At 36.7% G+C, this 21,097-nt stretch overlaps 1 protein-coding gene across 2 annotated transcripts in view; it reads right to left on the bottom strand.

Moving 5' to 3' along the window:
- The window catches only part of NUP210 (nucleoporin 210), a 57,216-nt gene that overhangs the window by 15,665 nt on the left and 20,454 nt on the right, over positions 1–21,097 (bottom strand). For both annotated transcript variants that reach the window (XM_065749680.1, XM_065749681.1), the window contains exons 12-29: positions 20,552–20,707; positions 17,607–17,805; positions 16,236–16,381; positions 14,636–14,857; positions 14,332–14,505; positions 12,879–13,071; positions 12,479–12,585; positions 10,862–10,966; positions 10,628–10,729; positions 7,163–7,291; positions 6,323–6,450; positions 5,280–5,415; positions 4,901–4,963; positions 4,228–4,407; positions 2,768–2,848; positions 1,716–1,847; positions 1,360–1,518; positions 416–507 (exon numbers count right to left, since the gene is read on the bottom strand). In XM_065749680.1, the coding sequence (XP_065605752.1) occupies positions 416–507; positions 1,360–1,518; positions 1,716–1,847; positions 2,768–2,848; positions 4,228–4,407; positions 4,901–4,963; positions 5,280–5,415; positions 6,323–6,450; positions 7,163–7,291; positions 10,628–10,729; positions 10,862–10,966; positions 12,479–12,585; positions 12,879–13,071; positions 14,332–14,505; positions 14,636–14,857; positions 16,236–16,381; positions 17,607–17,805; positions 20,552–20,707 (2,504 nt within the window). The remainder of the gene's footprint in view (positions 1–415; positions 508–1,359; positions 1,519–1,715; positions 1,848–2,767; positions 2,849–4,227; positions 4,408–4,900; positions 4,964–5,279; positions 5,416–6,322; positions 6,451–7,162; positions 7,292–10,627; positions 10,730–10,861; positions 10,967–12,478; positions 12,586–12,878; positions 13,072–14,331; positions 14,506–14,635; positions 14,858–16,235; positions 16,382–17,606; positions 17,806–20,551; positions 20,708–21,097) is intronic.

The raw sequence follows: 21,097 nt of genomic DNA, 5'->3' as shown, positions 1-21,097 counted from the left end.
ATGAGCCTAAAAATGAACTGTAAAAAATGGCATCTCATTTAAAAAAGACATTTTCATCTCAAAAATCCAGTCACAGCCTCAATGCAAGAAATACAGAAAACTTTTTCCATAAAGCCTTGATTGCCCATAAAAACTCTAGTGGAAGCACACTACTGCTTTCTGGCTCAGCATCTTTCAAAATAAAATCTTTCCCAAATATTGAAAAAAACCCATCAAACTAGAATCTAATGAGTACAAGATCTGACAGACACAGAGTACAGAAATATATGATTTGTTCTCAGATAAGTGGAGTTCTACATGAATACACTGTAGTTCCTTTTTTTAACAGGCTGAAAGAGCAAAAGTTATTTTGAACAGAATTGCTGGTTCTGATAAACTGATGACACAAATCGGAGTACGAAAAATGCTCTTTCACCTGTTTGTCTGAAGTTTAATGAAGGAATTTGGTGACATTAAGATCTCTTCTGTTTCCACTTCTGGAGCGGTTAGATGCAGTTTTTCAAATACCTGGAAAATAAAAAGCACTTCAGCCTACTGCTGTACAGAGCACGTCATTAGTTCCATTTCTTTTGTCTTCAGAGCAACAAAATACACCCAAAAAAAACCCAAACAAAAACCTCACCAACCCTACATGCAACATAAACATTGGAGAATGGGATACACAGTATCTTCTACACAATATTCTGAAGAGCATTCATTTCCACGGATCTACTGATGCTATCAAGCAGTATGAACAATAAATGTTTGTCAACTGAAGCAGTGTTTGAGACCCCACATCCAACCAGACTACTCGAGACTACCCCTAATCTGATCACAAGGATGCAGTACCCACAGAGACAAGGCCTCCTTACATATATCTTCCAGCTTTTGTAAAGGAATCCACTTCATGTACTCTGAAACTGCTCTTCAAAGCACAGCAAGTGGGAACAACTAGAAGATTCATTTCAGGAAATGATTTCTGATTTGAATTAACATTCTTGCACAGACATACAAGTAAGAACTGTACACAAACAGTACTAGCATACATGGAGGTACTACAGAACCAAGGTTTTCACACAGCTCTAATAACTCTGCTTAACTGCAAAACACAAATCATCTCAGTTTCAGGTGCTTGACACCAGAAACTAACTTGTGAATTTCATTCAGGTGACATGTTCATTATGTGGCAATTCGTGCAAAAACCTGCCAGCAGCTGGGGAACCTGCAATTTTCCAAACATAGGTAAAGTATAAAACAGTAAAGGCTCAGAGATGAAACAAAGTCAAAACTACATCTCTGCATTTCAAATTCCTGGCTTCAAATACAGATTTTAATTCAGCTCTGAAATATACAATAAAGAATTACCTATCATCATCATACCTGAATTTGGATTTCATCTGACAGCTCTCTTGCCATGTTGTAAAACTGGTTGGCTGTAGGGTCAAGGACCTTCACAACAACTTTCAGGCCTGTTTTTCCCTTTACTCTGCCATAAACATCCATTGCAAAGTTGTATTTTGCAGGAAGCTGAAAAGAAGCCTTGGACAGGAGAAAGCGATTAAAATTTTACTCATGGAAAGAGTTGGTATTGATGTAGAAGAAGGGTCACATTCAGCACCAACAACAGCCCTTTGACTCTACACAGTAATATTTTCTCAGTTCCCATTGTGTAGCAGTTTCCTTTTCCCAAGATGCACACACATACAATTGCATACAGACACACACACACACATTACCTCGTTGTGCCTTGTCTTTATGTCTAGAATATCCCTCTTTGTGACAGACCAATGGAACGTTAATCCTGGTACTGCACTGCCAAATGAAAAAGGTGTCTGACTACTGGTGATGCCCATCACATAAACTGGCATCTGGAAACAGAGAAACCACTCTCTTAGGTAATTCTAAAACAGTAAAGCTGCACAGAGCAAACCATTAAACTTAGATTAATTGATCAAGATAGGGTGGTACTTATAAAGAAAAATATTTGGGTATATACATTGCAAGGGTGTACCATGCAGAAAATTTGACTAACCACCATATTGTAAGAAGTATGCTTTGATTCTCTCATTTGCTACCAGCTCTACAATAAACTTGTACTAATTTTCCATCAGAAAAGATTTGTTCAGTTATTTGTTCCATTTGTAGCACCAAATCTCTTCATCCCAGTTAACCCAGGTGACCAGATGCTCTCTCCCATTAACAATTTGCTCTGGACAACAACCTTCTTTTTCCATTTCTCCAATTTTTCCAGTTAAGACAATTTATCAACTCAAACCAGAGATTTTAACGTCTTTTAGGGCTTAATCCTCAACTCAATTAATTTGACTGAGACTGATGACTTAACATCACTGGTATTTTTTTGATAAGTAAGTAAAAGGAGAAAAAAAGGCTGTTTAAAAATAATCTAAATGATATCTATACTGGATACAGCAGATACGTAATAGATTTTTAACACATAAGGGAGGGATGCCATCACTGCACACAGAATGAAGATGAAAGAATCATTCTTTAGTTTAACTGATGAAATAATCTCTTTTCAGGGAGGGCTGAATTTCTGACAGACCACCTGATACATAAGGCAAACTTGTCCTGATTTGTTTTCTTTACTGTGTTCAGCTCTAGAGCACTGCCACTGAAATCACATTAATTCCTGTTTCAGCAGTGCTAACACTCAAAGCAGAAGGCCACTCAGAGCTTCAGTGATATTATCAGATGATCTAATCAGGAATGGTCACAACTCACAGATCAAATTTTCAAGGCAGTACAAGCTAGCCATAAATCAACTGACCTGTGTACCGGTTTTCATACGTGTAATTGGTGCTCGAATTCTAACAGCTGTCAACTGCACTACTTCAACTTCCACTTTGTCCTAAAAAGGAAGAAGGGAAGGCATTGTAAGCACTTATTAAGCATGAACTAGATTTCAAGATCTAATTACTACTTTGTTACTATCTAATCCCTCATCATGTGATCTGTGTGCAATTTATTGCACAAAAAAAAAACCAACACAAAAAAACAAAAGAACACAAGTCAGCAGAGTAAAAGAGTATGAAAGAATTACCTTCTTGGTAAATTGAGAGGTACTTCAAAATGGCTCCTAAATGAACCAAAACAGTCACCACTGCTCAGAGCTCCTGACATGATGACCGATGGAGCTGAGAGGTGACAGACAGCTAGTGACTGCATTACAGTTGTTACTGGGAGAAGGATGAATAATCCCAGAAGGCAAACAAAGCAAAACAAATAAGACATCAACAGAATGAGAAGCGAATGCAAACAGAAAACAGCGATGAGGATAATTAAGAATAGAAGTATGATATATATGGTATTCTAATGTTTTTCCTTGACATATACTGATAGATTTTTATTCCTATAGTAAATTGCAAAGGAAAAGTCAGATCTGGCCCTCACTGAGCAACAGATTACACTTTGAAGTTCATTCCACTTCCTGACATCAGGGCAGACTGATGGTCCTGCATGACAGAGGGTATACATGTATGTACATATATGTACATGTGCTTTATTTTTTTTGTAAGGCTACTTTATCTCCTCTTGGCAACATTGAAGTCGCAGAGCTTTGTAGCAGCATCCCTCTACCCTTGACGTCAAATTAAGAGCCACAGGCTCTGTCCCAGCCACTATTCTGAATGCCATGCTTGTACTCTCCCCACAGGCTTGCTTGACAGTTCCTGCACACTTTGCTACTAGCAAACTGCACAGACACAGACTTAGGTGGAATTCAAGGATTCAATGCTTGAACTCTGTAAATGGATTTAAACCACAACACAAGATGGTAACATTTTCCACAGCATGCCTACAGCTTAAGAGACAACAGATTCCTTAGGAAACAGTCACCTCCTGACATCTACGGACAAGATGCAGCTAAAATATAAGGCAGTGCAGGGAAGGACAGCCTTCTGCTGTTTCAGAAAAGGTTTTTAAGTGGGCTTTTCAAGTCCAGACATATCAAACAGACCACTGGTAAGGTCTCTTTGGGATATTGGTAGAACTTAGATTTGAAGTACAGGAAGACTTAGCCCTTAGCTATCTATTCAAGGTTATCTCTTGTGTCAGCAAATAGAAAAGTTCACACTCCAGGTAAGAAATACTAGTTTCCTTAGGGAGATGAAAATTCAGGAAAGTACAGAAGATGACAATACTATTGCAAAAAGACTATTTGCCCCTTTTAAACCAAATTCATGAATTAGAGACTTCTTCAGCCTCACAAAGTGTCATAAAAAAAATCACCTGGGACACCACAACAAGCTTCCCTGTCTCTGCATCAACAGCTTGCACCACTCCCATGACTGTCCCATTCCCTATTGCCACTCCTCTGATGAGTCCAGTGCTGTTTACTGACGCAATCTTCTCATCAGTGATGGAGAAAATGATATTGGATTGAGGTTGAGGGCCTCCTTCTGAAGTAATCTGTAAATAAAAGCACACAAACCAACTGCATTTATTCATCAGACATTCATTCTGATGAACATAATTTAACATCTTTTCCTCCTCAGCACCACATCTTCAGTAAAAGGCTGTCCAAACATTCCCAGAGAATCTCTGGGCTCATTTTCTCTGTGCACTGGTTCCCCCATGTCGTTGGACTGGGAAGTATGTGAAGCTGAGTGAAAAAAATGTGCTGAGTGCTCTGAACAAGTAGTTTAAGAAAAAAAAATATACTTCACTTTCTCCTCACACTACACGAGAACTTACATGCTTTAGAGACAAAAGAGATACAAAACTTTTGATCCACAAATACAGTCACAAAAGAACGGCAGCTCACAGATAAAACTGTTTTCTTCTTGGGAAGAAAACTCAATGCAAATACAGCTAAATTGCAAAGTTAAATATCTACTTCTGAAAAAAATCAGTTTATTTTAAAACAGAAATTACAAAGGAAATACACTAGAAGATGCCTTACCTGAATCACGGCTCCTATAATTAGTGTCACTTTCCTTGGCAGTAGTCTAAATGGTGGAAAGACCTCAAATAGAAAAAAAAAATAATAATAATGAATACATGTGTTCACGCTCTTTTGATCAAAATATTTCACAAAATGTTATAAATTCACAAGTGCAAAACTGTGTCTCTATTTGCTTAATTACAGTAAACTGAGCATGCAGAAGCTCAACTCATCACTTGCAGTAGAAAAGCACCAAAATCAGAAGCAGACTGGAAATTTCTGGGCACAACAGATTATTCTGGCAAAATAATCATTACACAATATACCAGTGACAATATCCCTGTGTTACCATAGGATTTATTTATATAACAGACATAATTAATCTGAAATTATTTACTTCAATCTGTTGTGGAGCAGAATTGATTCTTTGTCCTCTTTTGTCAGCAACAGATGCAGTAAGACTCGTCTGACCTATGGCTATCCCGTGCACAAGGAAAGCAGCAGTATGGTCATCAAGGGCTTCATCAAGTGGGCTGTAGCAAAGAAATATTAAAATAGAGAAGTTTGGTGAATAAATTATAAGAATAACAAATACAAGAAACTTATTTACTGCATAACAGCCTTAGCATAAGAATGATTATGTGATTTTACATTAAGCAAACTTACATCTCATTACAACTGTCATGGTTACAGGAAACAGCTCTATACAGCCTGTATTTCTTCTTAAAATGAAATACTTGAAATGAAAATGAAAGAGTTGGTGCAGCCCACAGCTCTGTCAGGGAATCCACTAACAATTTGACAGGTACGGCCAACAGTGCCACAGGTTTCAAATACATACTTTGACTCTCATTAATGGAGTGAGAGAGATACAGCTAGGCAGCACACACACTTCCCCACACAAAGTGAAATGCTCGTTTTACTGATTAATTTGAACACTAAAATTCAACTGCCCATGAAAACTTTTTTCCTGTGATTTTCATCATTGTGTCTTGAGCTTGAAAAGTAAGAAGCTTCTATGCAACACAAGGATTTAACCTACCTGTTCATAACAAGCAGACAGAATGAGCTATACAGCAAAATGTCTCCACAAGCACAGGATTTCATCAGACCTGATTTGCAGAGTCACTGCTTCCAAGATGCTTGAGGCTCCATGAAATGTTACAGCATATGAACACAGCTTCATTCATCAGCCAACAAGACTTAGAGGGTTAACTTAAACAATTTTCCTGACAATTATTTCAAAGATATCTAGCAGATAATTAGAACTTGGGATGTCTACTGGAGAAACACAACCTTTGCAATGATCACATCATCAAAACACCAATCACTAACTATATACTACTGTATCTCCAAGACAGTATATTTACTTTTTTTTTGCTTATTCTGCCTATAAACATTTGCAGATTAATAGGAAAAGAAAAAAATCCACACACTTACACAAGGGAAACAATCTGGGATGCTGCTCTTAGTTTTAGATCCATTACAGAAAAGTATTTAGCCAGAAAAGGTTTCTTAGAATCATCCAGAACTCTGATGAAAGCCTTCACTGTTTTTCCAATCTCCACCTGAAACACAGTCAAATCAAGTCACTTTTCATTTTAACTGTTTTAAAAATTATTCTTATTTATAGGTGTACATGTTCATTTCTTTCATACTGCACTTTTAATAGTGCATTAGAGACAAGACCCAAAGGTCAGATTCATACTGGTTTTAAAGAATAATTCCTGTCAGCCAAACTTCTTGTCAAATTAAATAAATGAATTCACGCCTTTTAGTTGGCGAGGACATAATTAAAACATCCAGAAATATCAGCACTTATTTTGTATAAGAGAAACTGTAGCTGGGAAGTAAAGTGAGGTGGACATTTTTTGGTGTTCATTTTCAAAGTATGACATACAGAAAATGATCTTGGGGAAAAATATACTCCAAAAGGAACAGCTCTCATGCATTTCAAACAACAGGAAATGTAAATTAGCTTGTTCATATAAATTATGAATTAACATTGATGTGTAAAAGCAAAAGCTGAGTTTGGAGCTGCACTGAATATGAAGCAGGAGACACATGATATCCAGAAGACTTATAAAATGATACATTTGGAGGGAGAAGTAGGTACAGGGAGGTACAACTACTTCTCTAAGGTCACACAGCTGTAGTAGAGGATCCTAACCACGACACAGTATGTATCATCTTGCACACTTGTTAGCTTTATGCTCACAATCTGCACGTGGAATCACAGCCATCTGGATCAGCTGTTAATGCTGGTCCAAAGACACTAACCTTGTCAACCACTCGGACATACAGTTCCTGTATATCGGAGACATAAATTTCAGCTTTGTCTGGTGCAGGGAGAGCCAAACACAAGTCATGAATCATTACAGTCACAGATCCTGGAAGCAGAGGATGCACCTACAACCAAAAGAAAATTCTATTGTAGTGGTTCTTATTTTCATTTGCCTGCCATTTATGGAACAAAACTTTTCCTCTTAGGGGAGAAGCAGTTTGATGCAGAAGTCTCCAAGCCTTCAACACAGGTAATTTTTTCACTTTATAACTAAAATATATTTAACCAGTCTCATACTACTAAGCTAGTATAAACGTCCTCTGGGCAGCAATTGAATTATAGAATCTTCATCTAGAAACATGTCTGGCATCCTGTTATTTTCCTTCCACCATCAGAAAGACAACACACGCAACAAATCAATCAATGCCACTTTTATCCTAAAGGACTGAGAAACAAAATAATCTGAAAAAGAATTAAGGTTAGAGTCTAAGCCTGTAACACACTAATATTGCTTCCTAAGAGATTCATTCACACTCCAGTATATATTTTTATATATTTACACATTTTAAGATTGTTAGAAAGTGAGGTTCTCTCTCGATATCTGACAGGCAGTTAAAATAAATAAATCTCATTCTGTGCTTCACAAAACCTATCTTCCAGAACTGCTCCCTTTCATAAGCTCAAACCTTTGTCCTGAAATTACCACAACTACATCAATTAAAGCACTGCTTAAAGCACAACCTCCCCACGAGGGAGGTATGACCAAAAAAGTACTGAGAATTGAAACAGTGTATGAAATATAGAATAATAAGTTTATGTCATCTACTTTTCCACACCTGTATGATGACTTCTGAAAATATTTCCACATTACACCAGAGGCAATCAAAATATTTTACTAATGCTTTCCATACTCTCAACAATGAAGAAAGTCTGCCTTATAACTTCACAACTAATTTATCTTGTAAAGTAGAAATGTATTTGTTATTGATAAATTTATGAAGATTCTCTTTCAAATAACCTGCACCATTTTCATCTCTTGTCTAATGAATTCTACAATCCAAATAGACAGTTTTATTGTTGTTCACGTTAGAATGCATCTCATATCCTGGGCTGAGTTTCAGTCAAGAATTACTGCATTTTAATTGCATCTTCTAGTAGAGAAGTTCGTAAAAGACGAAATGGGGAGATCAGAATGTAACTCTAACATACATTACAAAATCAGATTATTGTGATTGCAAATTACCCTGAACTGGAATAATTTGGAGGGTTCAGAAGTACTGCCCTACAGCACATACTCCAGTATCACTGTAGATAAGAATAATCTTTTTGGTTAACAGTTCTAAATAATTTTGTCCTATCATTAGCCATTCTGAGTTTATGCAGTCAGGAATGTTTTACTGCAGTACTGCAATGAGAAAATAACAATTTGATACTAGCTTTCATCTTGTAAATGCAAAGTACATATATGTACCACTACTGTACTGATAACAGTTTCCTCTAGCTGAAATTGCTAGTACAGATTCCAGTCTGATCCTCAGCTGTGGCAGATCTGTACTGTAGATTCATTCACTGCTATCTAGCCACGTGGATTAGAAAATGGCCAACAATGTGTGTGGAGAGTGCAGAATGAGAATTGGGAGTAGCACGATGACACAGAACAAAGTCCTGCTTCTAAACTCAGCATGGTAAGCTTCCATCGTATACCGCAGCAACTACTTCTTCCAACAAAACCAGGATACAGAATTCTCTAAAACAAATGGTGCTTGTGATGTGGAACTGCAGTCGACAGTTCCTGTTGCCCTAGCCCATTAATCTTTTCTTACATCTCTATTTGAGTATTGTTTAGAAAACTGATATAGGAAAAACTCTCAAGTTCATGTCAGATAATTGTCAAACATACAGATGTCTGTACATATATACGTAGACTGCTCCAAAAGCAGTGCCTCTTATTTCCATATAAACTGCAACAGATATAAAGAGCACAATAACATGATTTCATAGAGCAAATTCACAGCTACAAAAACACTATTCTTTAAATAGTAACAACCATTAGCTCTGCATTTTTAACAGTGATGAACAAGAGCCCACATGCCACACTCTTAAAACATCTGCATCAGAGGAAGCAACCCACTGTCACTACCAGTAAAACCACCCACCCCTCCCCTGTGCTCACATCCACTGCTCGCTCCCCATCAACACTCAGCAAGCAACTGAATGTCAGCTACAGGAGTCATTGGTTTTCATTATTTTTGCATGGAGGAATTCAATTGCATCTGTTTGCTTTAGACACACTTCTATGTCAGATGCCATTCTGTCAGGCTGCCCTCCTGCTGCCATCTGTTGCACAGCAACAAAACGTAATGGAATACTGTTGGGAAGGTTCAACCTCTACTGGCAAACCACCAACATCCACCTCCAACGTTGTGGACAAATAAAATAAGAGGCTTTGCTTTTGGAGCAGTATCCACAAATTTGTTTGTTAATTATAATAATTATTAAAGTTTACACATGCTTGATTTATAAATTCTAATCTCAGTTCCACAAAGACATGTCTTGATTTCTTCCATAGTGTTCACTATTATTTTGAAACACTTGAGGTCAAACTCATATTAAGGCCAATTTTTTCTATCTGTCATTCCGATTCTCCCAGATATCTCACTACTCCTTATGTAAGGCAGTAAAACAGAAAAGGCAGTTAATTACTTCTTGGAAACTGCCAGACACGCACGCTATCTGTATTACAAATCAAATTCATTTCACCAGAACAGTGAGATGTGACAAGAGACACATATTACACTTCATACAAATATGTAGTTCAACTGCAACTCCTGATAAGGAGCTGAAATAGTTTTTGTATATATGTATATATATAAACACGCACTATACACACACACAACTTATAAAGCTGCAATATTACTGATCCATAGCCATTATTTTACATGCTTATAGACTTATATCAAGTACAGCTGAACTGGACAGATAGCTCTGAAAGATGTTGTAGGTTGCCAATGGGCTGAAACACAGCCAAGTCTAACATGCAGCCATCTTTACTGCTGGGATAAAAGCTAACTGCCATCATATCTTACTTCATTCCATACCCAAGCCTTCTTTCTGCTCTAGACTACACACAGCTGCACCATTGTAGTATTTTGCTGTAGTAAATCATATTATCTCCTTAAGAAAAATTGAATACATTATAAATCAAATTCCAGTATGTCTATTTGCCACAAGTGTGAGACTTCTGACATCTCTACTAAAAGAATAAAAGAATGAAACAGATATATTACAGCAAGTGTCAGACAGACCTTGTTAGCTTTGTAGAAGACCTATAATCTCGTTCAATTCCCATAACCCCTTTATTTTGGGTTAGAGTTTACTCCTTTTATTCCTTCTAACTCCAGAAGAGATGTAGTATAGAAACCATCAAAAATTCAGCCTGCCAAAAAGACGTTACTACTCACCAAAGCAATACCTCGAGTTTCCTCGTAAGTCACACTGACAACATTTGCAACACTAGTATTAATGAAAAAATATCCAGAACCTTCTTTGATGAACAGTTCTGCCTGGAAAAAAAAAAAAAAGAGAAGCACCCAAAATAAGACTGTGTATCTTCCCAGCACTTTGCTAAAACTTACAAGTCATAATTCTTGATGCTTTCCTCCCTCAATTAAATAAGCAATAGAGTAATTCCTTACTTGAATGTCAGGATGATTGTAAATGGAGACATCAGTAGGGCTGACTTTTACATCTTCCACTAGTATCAGTTCAATAGTGGCAGACACTGGTAGAAGAGATTCATACTGAAAGAAAGAACTCTATTTTACCATGTGTTATTGCAAACACTGAAAGTTAAAAAAACACTCTTGTACATGGAAGAAAGGATGCTTAAAGCAGATGAACAAAGATTTGGAAAAGTTCGTGTTACTAGAGTGCCCAAAAGATGAAGTAATTAATTCAGCCATTTTCTTCTCAGCTGCAAGCTTTCCACTACATCTCAAGTCATATATTGGACACGCTGCCAAATTCTGCATCTTTGTCCATGCCAACAAATGAAGGCATATGCAATCAAGACCTAGCAGGATCAATTAACCATGTCTGATATATACTGATAGGTTATTAACTCAGAGACACGTTTTAAGTTCATACAAAACCATCAAGTACAGCGAAATAGTATTTTCTTCTACTTCAGTATCTTTTTAGGATTCTTTCTAGCAAGGAACCAAAATAAATTCATATATTAATATATAAACACTGGACCAGATGCAAATCCAGTCGTTCATTCGTAACAACATTAGCTTAGAATGGGAAAATGCTTTTTAGAGGAAGTTAGTATTATGTACCCATTCTACCTGATTAGTAAAATTATTTCCTTGATGAAGAAAGGATGTTATCTTTCCCTAATGAGATAATGACTGTTCCACTTAAACAGGGAACAGAGATTAAGACATCTTAATACACCATCTATTAGATTTTCGAGTTTTTCTAAGAAAAAACATTAAGTATGGATAGTTTTGAAAGCAGAATATAGCAGACTGCCCTTCTAATGCATTTGAAAAAAAGCTTCGTTTACACAAACACGTGAGCCCATAGTAACTGTAGCAGAAATTATGTTGACATCTACTTTTCAACCAGCAAAAAGATTCTTTCCAAATACAAAAATATAGAACATTTAGAGAACTGCAAGGCCATTTTGTATGCGTACAGTCCACAGTGAAATAAAACAAGTATCTCTGAATTTGAGAGAAAGTTTAGAGAATTCATGTTTCAAGTTATCTCTAGACATAACAAAGAATACTGAATGCTTCTTTAAAAAAAGCAGAGTATGGAAACTTACAAAATGATTGAAGAACACTAGGTAACCTTACTATAACTCAATTTCCTTAAGAGAAAAGATACCTGGATCAAGTATCTTAGGTGGTAAAGTACTATCCCTATAATAACTGTCAGCAAGTTACAGTACAAGCAGCAGAGCTCCACCAGTTCGCTGAAGACTGAACCAAAATAAAACTAAACTAAATGAAACAATAGTCTGTAAACTTGCCCAAATATCCCAAAGAAAAAAGAATTGGAGTTATTTTATATTGATAAAAGAACATAATGGAAAGTAAAAAAACCAAACAAACCAAAACAAAAATCAAGAAAAAACATGAACTTTAAAAAACCTTGTGTTACAAATTTCTCTTCATAACCATTAATGGAGCTGTCCTATTTTTAGATGACTACACACCAAGGGAGTAAACACACAAACAATACATTAAGCATCATGGGGAAACAGTGATAAAAACCCAATAAAAACCCAAAATGTTGAGTACCGGAGTTTTCACTTTAGCTGCCTTGAGATGAGACTGTTGGTATCCTGCTGCAGTTGCAGAGATAGCAGTAGTTCCAGACTTGTGATGAACTGCAACCAATTGTAAGCCTGGAACCAAACAAAAAGTGAAATAAACCTAATTACGAGGGAAGAAATACACAAAGTATAAACTGTTAATCTCCTTCACTGTCATTCTAAAAGACAAGGATTTTCCTCCCTAAAGAGGCTTGGATTTGTTCACTGGTTTTTGTTAATTAACACACACTTAAAAATGCACGTTAGAACATCATGTAATCTGAAATAATATTTCAACAATTTCTTTAATCAATATTAACAATACCATATAGATTTAATCCTAGCCTGCTTCAAATAATAAAACACTCCTTTTAATTAATTTGTACCATGCATTTTCTTTTGACCACTTCCATCATCCTTCAGAGTTAGTTCCATTGGTGTATCAGGCTCAACGTTAGCTAAAGACGATTTTGTTGATTCCCAAATAACACTAAGGGAACTGAAGTTATCGAATTTACTGCCATGTTGGTCATATGCAGCCAAATCCAATACTGGATTACGATAATTCGAAACAGGAACCTGAAAAAGAATAAACATTTTGATCTGAAAATTTGCAAAAGGATTTTAATCACTAAAAGAAATAAACAACTACACTGTGAGTTCCATTGCATTTATTGTATCACTCAGTACATGAGTCATGTTCACTAAAATGAACCATCAGTGCTAAATCACTAAGCTGTACTTCAACTCCAAAGGTGCTTTTTTTTGGGCGTGTGTGGGTTTTTTTTTCTTTTTAATCGGTAATTCCTCCAAAATAAAAATAAAATGCACACCTCAAGTATATTGCCTTTGGAATTCAAAAGAATGAAAAATGTTGCCATTAGTCAGAAGACTAATACTGAAATACTGAATACTAATACTAAAATACTGAACTAAATTCTAATGTTTATCTTCTGAAATTGTTAGCAATGGCAGTGCACTGAAGTAGTCCAACTCCTGACACTGAGAGCTACAAAAACAACTAAACATTTCTACTTCATAGAATAGCAAAAAATGATTCATCAACTCTATATTCACTGCTTCTTTATCAAACTCGGATGACTTGCACGTATGCTTAGCAATATGAATATGATGAAACAGTCTGCATGGCAGAGAAGATAGGACAGAATTCATTTGAATACAGGAGAAAAAAAGTTTCATGTCTGATAACCTACACAGGTTGTCCATGCACTGCAACCCATATTTTCAAAGTTAAATAATACTCCTGATGCCATTAAACAACACACACTGCACATGCTATATAGATATTTTCGTATCAGTGTTTGCCCCTCTGCTTATAAGAGGCACAAAAACATATACTTGTAATAATATATGCATCATAAAACCTGCCTCTACATACTCAATGGAATAATCAGATTAGAATGAAACGATGTAAGGAAAAAAGCTTATAAACATCTGCTGGAAACATATATACCCCCACTCCTTTTTTTGTTGCTGATATAAAAGTTGGACCTGTTTTCCTTCTCTCATTCCCTTCTGCTTAGCCCACATTTTCAGACAGCTCAGAAAGGCTTCTCACAGTGATTCCTCTGTGAGAAGCCATTACCCATATGTTTTTGCATATATTCCTATTTTCTGATACAAACTCCTCATACATACATTCAAACGACCACTGCAGGAACCTCACATTCAGACTGTTCTTCACAAAGGTAGACAGCAATACAAATGCAATTACTTTTACCCTGACAATTCCAAGTCAACCGTTTTGTTTCGAATGTGGAAGTCCAACCACTGATTTAAGTTACAAGAATACATTCTTTTTCTGTTACTCAGACTTACCACTTGCTTGTTCTGTTGCAGCAAAGGACAGGAGAGATCAAGCTGAGGACTTCCATAAACAGGAGTCAAAGCAAGTCGTGAAGGGACAGCACAGATAAATTTCACAACAGCAGACTCGACTGCTGGAAAAGGGTTCGTCATAGTGGGGTTGTTTCCAACCTTTAAAGCAATAACCTACAAAATTATGAAGACATACATGAAAGGAGAGAAGACAACTACTAGGTTCAGGCCTGTTCAAAGCCTGTTCTCAGCTGCTTTAGCTGATGTCTGATGGAGGATGATACAGACACCTTCTGGTACTTACTTGCTCTCCCAGGCTTTTGCAGGATGCTCTAACCCAATGCTGGATGTTATTTCGAGATGTAGGAGGTCCAAATAAGGAAAGACCAATACTTTCTGTGTCTTCAGCCGTGATGTTCCTGAAGAACTTCGAAGGTTCTTGTACCCATGGTCTTGGTCCTCCCTCAAATAAGACATCTTTAGAGGAACCCAAAGTCACTAAAGCAACAGATGGAGGATCAATAGTCTGGAATGAATGACAATTAGAGATTAATGACTTTACTTTTGAACATTTCAATTGCTCTTTGCAAAAGAAACTCCCTTTATAGTCAAAGTGCAATGCTTATTTATCATTTTGTGTCAGCTATGATTTTTTCATGGAATGGTTTATAAACTTGATTATTTAAGAACCAGGTTGTACTAAAGCAATTATCACCTACTTGATTCTATTCAGTGAAGTTGAAGGAAGCAGAGAAGTTATCTACATTCTAATCTCATCTCTTTCATGAACAGCAACCACAAGAGTAAGACCCTGAATATACTTCTCTGAGCACAAAGATAATACATTCAATTTTTTTTTTTAAATACAGTGTCAACTTGTACTCTTCCAAAAAATCCTCTCAGCTGACAGTGCTCACTCTAGCACAGTTCTGTGCACGTAATTATTTTTCTACTTCAAACCTCTACAGTAAATTTCAGATTAATGTTTATCACTTGGACACTCAGGTGCTGTTTATCATTACAGAAATTAACTTCACGTGTTAATACACAGTAACCATTTCTAGTTTGTGTTCCATACCCTCACTTTATCTAAGATTTTAGAAATAAATAAATAACAGCTAACAATAAATGGCTCAGTTCTTCCCATAGCTGCCTTTAAAAAGAGAGAAGTGGCATAGGAAGAGCTGACATAAAATGTTCCTCCTTTCTCAGAGTTACTCCCTGGCTGTATTTGCAATGCAAAGGTAAAAGCCCAATGGAAAACTAAGATACAGTCTTGAGTGTCTGCTTGCCCTCTGACTCCTGCTTATTTTTCCCTTACTTTTTATGCTATAAATTCTTTTATGATAGATATCTGACAGAAAAATGCATGTGTCCTCTATTTCTGGGCACCATAAATATTTCATTCTACAGAAAAGAGGAAAAAGGATGTGAAAATTGTTGTTCTTTTCTTTAAAGAAAAAAAAAGCTTCGCTGTATGAAGCTTATCTAAGCCCAGATTTAAAAATTACGTTTACTTTTAAGCACATAATGCCTAAGTACAGATTTTTTTTTTTTAGACTGCACTTAATCTACTCTCCATGTCAATATATTTTGGTTAAATTATTCTAGTAATCTAGAATAATTCTATGACTTAATGTTATATGTAAGAAATCATGCTATAATGCCCCAAAGGCCTTGCTAGTCCTCACCAGCATACATATGAATATATACAGACTCCATAGACAGCAGATTAGAACATGCTGATCCAAAACAAACCATAAGATTTTTTTCCTGTTAATCAACCATTCACCACTTCTATTTTTTTTTTTAATGTACTACTTACATAATATCAACTTACAGTTCATCACTTAAAGGTACTTTAATGTATGGATTGATTTAGAAAACAAATAAATCAGACTTACTTTTAATGGTAGGTAAGCAGCAATGGTGATGCTAGCACTGAGGCGGACGTGAGCATGGGTGTAACTAACAACAAGTGTTGTGTATCCCTGAGTTTCAGCTTTCACTCTGACTCCACTACAGAAATCAGCAGTTGGCTTAAGTCTTCCTATCAAATAAATCAAAAACACAAACATACATTTGGAGATAAATGCGTAGGCAATTTAATGTTAGCTCTACATGGTTTTTCTCAGCAAAAACATTTCTACCAGGAGTGAACTAGAGATGTGCTCTCCATCTGAATAAGAAAAACCACTCATTACTCCCTTTCATCTGAAACCCAATACTTATTGAAGTATTGCAAACTTGTTTATTTTCCTGCTGTCCAAAGCAGGTCATGAGTCCTTTCTCTGGTGTAAACTAATGTGACTTTTTCTAACTGAGGAATTTTGTTTGCTGTTTTAAGACGAATCTGGCTCACGTTTAGCACAAACAAGCTTTACAAGCTTTCCTGCACAAAACATGATGCCTACAGTTCAAGTTTACTCTAGCTGAGGTTATGTTATTTTCATGCTTACTCAGGGAACATTTTTGAGTTCGGGGGTCTTTTTTCCCCTTTTCTGAAAAACAAAAAACAGTGTGCAGTACAACAGCACATTATGCACTGATATTTGAAATAGCTGCCTCTCAGACAAACAGATGGTACAACACAGACTGGTTTTACTGGCTTGGTGGCACAGGAAAGAGCTCCTATACAAGAGATACTTGGAAAAAATCTAATGGTACATCTGAATAACATGCTGAATTCAGCAGATGCAGGAACAACTACATTGCTCAATGTCCACTTAGCCCAAATATAGTAATAGCATTCTGAAAATAACAAGCATATTTTAAGCTCTTACTACACTTCTTTTTGAAGTAATGAGCTTAACAAATTGAGCTTTGGCAAAATTTATCAGCTGATCAACTTAGCTGCTTGAGAGCAAACAACAATGTCTTTATAGAACAGAAAGCACTTTGAATAAACAGTGCAAAACAATTTTTATTTTAGTGTCACGGCAAATCCTCTAACGTATCTCAAACACTATCAGCTCTGTTACAGAAGCGTATTAAAAATTCTGCATAAGTACAGCAAACTCTCCAATAAATCAGCTGTCAAAATGCTTTCAGTCTCCCAAAACGTTAAAAATATCAAAGCAAAGTTCTGCTTAATAAATAAATAAATAAATAAAATAAAAAAATAAAAAAATTCAAAACAAAACTATGCATCTACTCTGATCCACACTTCCTAGGTGAAGCATGTATCTAGGACCACACAGCAGCTGAAACACTGATTTAAAGAAGATACAGAGATACCTGCATTTAACTTTCAAACAGAGAATGGGTTAAATCACCTTGAAGGGGTCGGAACACCCCACGATTTTCTACTTCCACAACTAGATCGAAGTGTGAACAGTCACTCAGTGGGACCGTCTCGCCTGTTTCAACATTGGTTACGCCATTAATCCTCAGAGGCAGCTCCAACATTTGGCCAACACGTGCTTCAACTTGACACGGTATGAACTCCATCCCACTAGGTTCAGTTACGTACACCTGAACAGGAAAGAAATGTATGACAGAAATGCACAAAATCCACAAAAAACACACCAGGTGAAGCAGAAGATTTCAACATACTCTCCTTATTTTAACTCCTGTAGATATCTCCCAGCTACTGAATTCCCTTTGGTGGGTGAAAGCAATTTCTCCCAGTTTCTAACTTGCTTCGGTGTTTACCTGACATAGAAAGGTACTGGAAAAAGCCATGAAAAGTTTGTTGCTATTTTAGTGATCTTATCCCTTAAGATTTCAAGATCATACTATTTTGGCGATCCCTCTACCATTACTTGTAATACTCTTGCTCCTCATGTATTAAGTGCAAAGTGATGTTTAAGGTGTGTGTTATCTGCCAGAGGTACTATCACCAGCTGGGTCAGGTTTAGCATCCAGCCACAGTAGATGCTAGACTCACAGTCAGCAAGGCTCCTCAGCCTGCATCTCTCCCAGCAGCACATCTGAACTAGTTAAGGGAACTAAAAACCCATTCTTCCAAAAGAACATTTGCTTTTTCATTTGTATGCATTTCTGTTGGTGAAACATTTCTGAAGGCCTCCAGGGCTTAAAGTTCCTCCTACTAAGGTCAGGATTCTAAAATAAGTAACCAGATTTCTAATGCTTAATCTCACAACCTTCTGCTTCTGCAAGTAATCCTTATGTCAAAGATACTTTTGAAATCAAAAGGATTACTTCCTAAAATAAGACTGGCAGAAATTCATCCTTGTGCTCCTATCTGATGCTGATGAACCAGTCTTAACTACATTACTTGTTATTCTAATTTGCTACTTTTCCCATTAATGTAAAAGAATATATCTTTGATTGACTGCACATTCCATAGCAATCACTATGATCAAAGTGTTTCCCCCTAACCAACTGCACTCAGCTTGAAAGATAAAAAACCAACCATATGGTACAGTTAAAATTGTAACCTCTGAGGAACACAGCTAAATATTACTAAAATTTGCTCACTGAAGTTAGTAAATAGAATTCTTCAGTTATTCTATGAAGAATGTAATTCCTAGCACAAGGACAAAGGCATTCAAAAATAACCTCTTTGGGTTATGCAATACACTGCTTTGAAAGCTCACACAGACAGAAGAATTTGTTTCCATCTTTCAGACTTTGACTTATGCTCGAGGATAAGAAGTTGAAACTGAAAACCCTAATTCCTGCATTTCTTGCTGACAACTGTCACAATGCTAACAAACAGCACTGTTGAAACCTGGGTTGTGCAGGGAGCGAGCTTGTAAAATAAGCTTTAAAGACAAGAGTCATTATTTTAAGCACAAAGTTCAATACCTATCTGGAATTCATCTTTTAGAATTGACATAATTAATTCAAGCACAGAAAAAAGTGCAAATTTGTCCCTATAACAGGAAGAAAACAAACACACAGCAACAACAGAATCAGCACTGGTAGCTGCAGCAGTTCCAAGTAAAACTTGGTTAGAAATATATTTCCTAAACATGCATACTAAAAAAAGAAAGTACCTGCCCTAAATAGCACTCTTTTCCTTTTGGAACAAACTTGGCAGTCTTGACCAAAAACATTTGTTAACACTTCTGTCAGAAAGAAACTCTGGTAAAACAGAAGCACAACATAACAATTACAGCAGTACTGCACATAGCAACACTTCAAAATTATGAAGTATTTAGTATAGCTAATATTTAATGCAATCAGTCAGTTCCCCCCCGTTCCTAAGTGATGCACATATCCTAGAAGGAAGGTGCACTGCATCAGTGCTAGCAAGATGTGCTTCCTAAATGAACTGCTGTGCTGCCTCACAAACAGTCACCTTCATAAAGCCAGATGGAGGTTGTTTGCTGGCCTCAATAGTGTCCACTTGGCATAAACAAACCTATTTCAATCACAACCACATCGTTAAGACAAAGTGGCTCTGGATCCCCAATAAGTCTCACATGCTCAGAACACTAACTCTTGGTTTTACAGAGGTCAGGAGCTAAGCTCCCCTTTTCAGACTGACTTCCATTCCAATGCTTAGCTCTTTGCAAAAGGTATACATTTAAAGCACAGATTAAAATGCCTGAACATATGCAGGTAGCACAGTACTCCTTCACAGTAGTAATTACCAAACACAGTAGTAATTTCAACTTTTATGTTGCCATTTTAAGTTTCTGACAGCTCTTAACAACTTGATGGAGTAAGCACTGACACAGACTCATTAATGAAAATGATTTGTATCCAAAGGACACACTGAAATATTTCCCAAATGTTATGTGTCTCAGTAACATCTTAGAGAAAAAAATGCATTTAAAGTTGTAGATTTACAGTAACAGGTAGCAAGAGCAGCTTCCTCACCTGTTTTTGCATACACTCTCCCGTGGATAGACGACATATACCCCTGCTGTATTTTCTTTACGTGACACACTTATCACCATGACAAAATACTAAGAATAGGGTGTGATATACCCAGAGACAGCAAAATCCATCCCAGAATGGACATTTTTCATTTTTATTCTCTCCTATGCTTCTACAAGATTATTTTTTCTTGGTCAGTTTTGTTATCCATATTCATTACGTGGTGTTGTATAGTAGTCCAGGCAGGAATTTCCTTGCACACCTCGATGATACCAATCAACATTTTCCATTAAAGGACCTCTTACCCCAATGGACTCCAATAAGGTCTACGTCTCTTCCTGCAAAATGCATTTTTTGTTCAACTTGTCTGCTAAGATTGCTTTCCAAAAGCTGTATTCAAGAGCAACGAGGGAAAATAAAGTTTTACCTTCATTTCACCATAATGCAATGGATTCTGAACATCAAGTGCCTGAATAATACTGATGCCAATATCACTTCCAGTTGTCATTACTCCTTTGACAGTCACTGTTGCAACTGCCTGGTTAGAACAGGACCAGCTAAAATTTCCACTTCCACCATGAGCCTAGAAAACAAAGAGAAAATCTGTCTGTCAAGGCTTTGACTATGTTGCATGTGAAGCTAGAAGAAATAAGTAAAATAACACATCAAAAATTTCAAATAAGCAGGATCAAGTACAAGATGAAAAGATTACCACTCCTATTAAGTTTATTTCTGATTTCTTTGAGCACATATTCTATGTGCTCACCAGTGCTGCTAAGCCAAATATATCCCTCAGCTGCAGAAATCTGATGCTGACAGCCCTCAGTAATTGACAATGCTTGGACTCAGCACATCATTTCACAAGCTGCCACATCAGAGGCCTGAACATGGGATTACTGTCCTGAAAACTCCACTATTTTCCTGTTGCTGACAGACGAAGTGCCAACACAGATCAGGTTAGCAACTCTTGAGA

Source organism: Cyrtonyx montezumae, unplaced genomic scaffold (assembly GCF_038088225.1).
Source record: "Cyrtonyx montezumae isolate F1298 unplaced genomic scaffold, pur_monq_1.0 scaffold_6, whole genome shotgun sequence".
Taxonomy (NCBI): Eukaryota; Metazoa; Chordata; class Aves; order Galliformes; family Odontophoridae; genus Cyrtonyx; species Cyrtonyx montezumae.
This window is presented reverse-complemented; position numbering and strand designations above follow the sequence as displayed.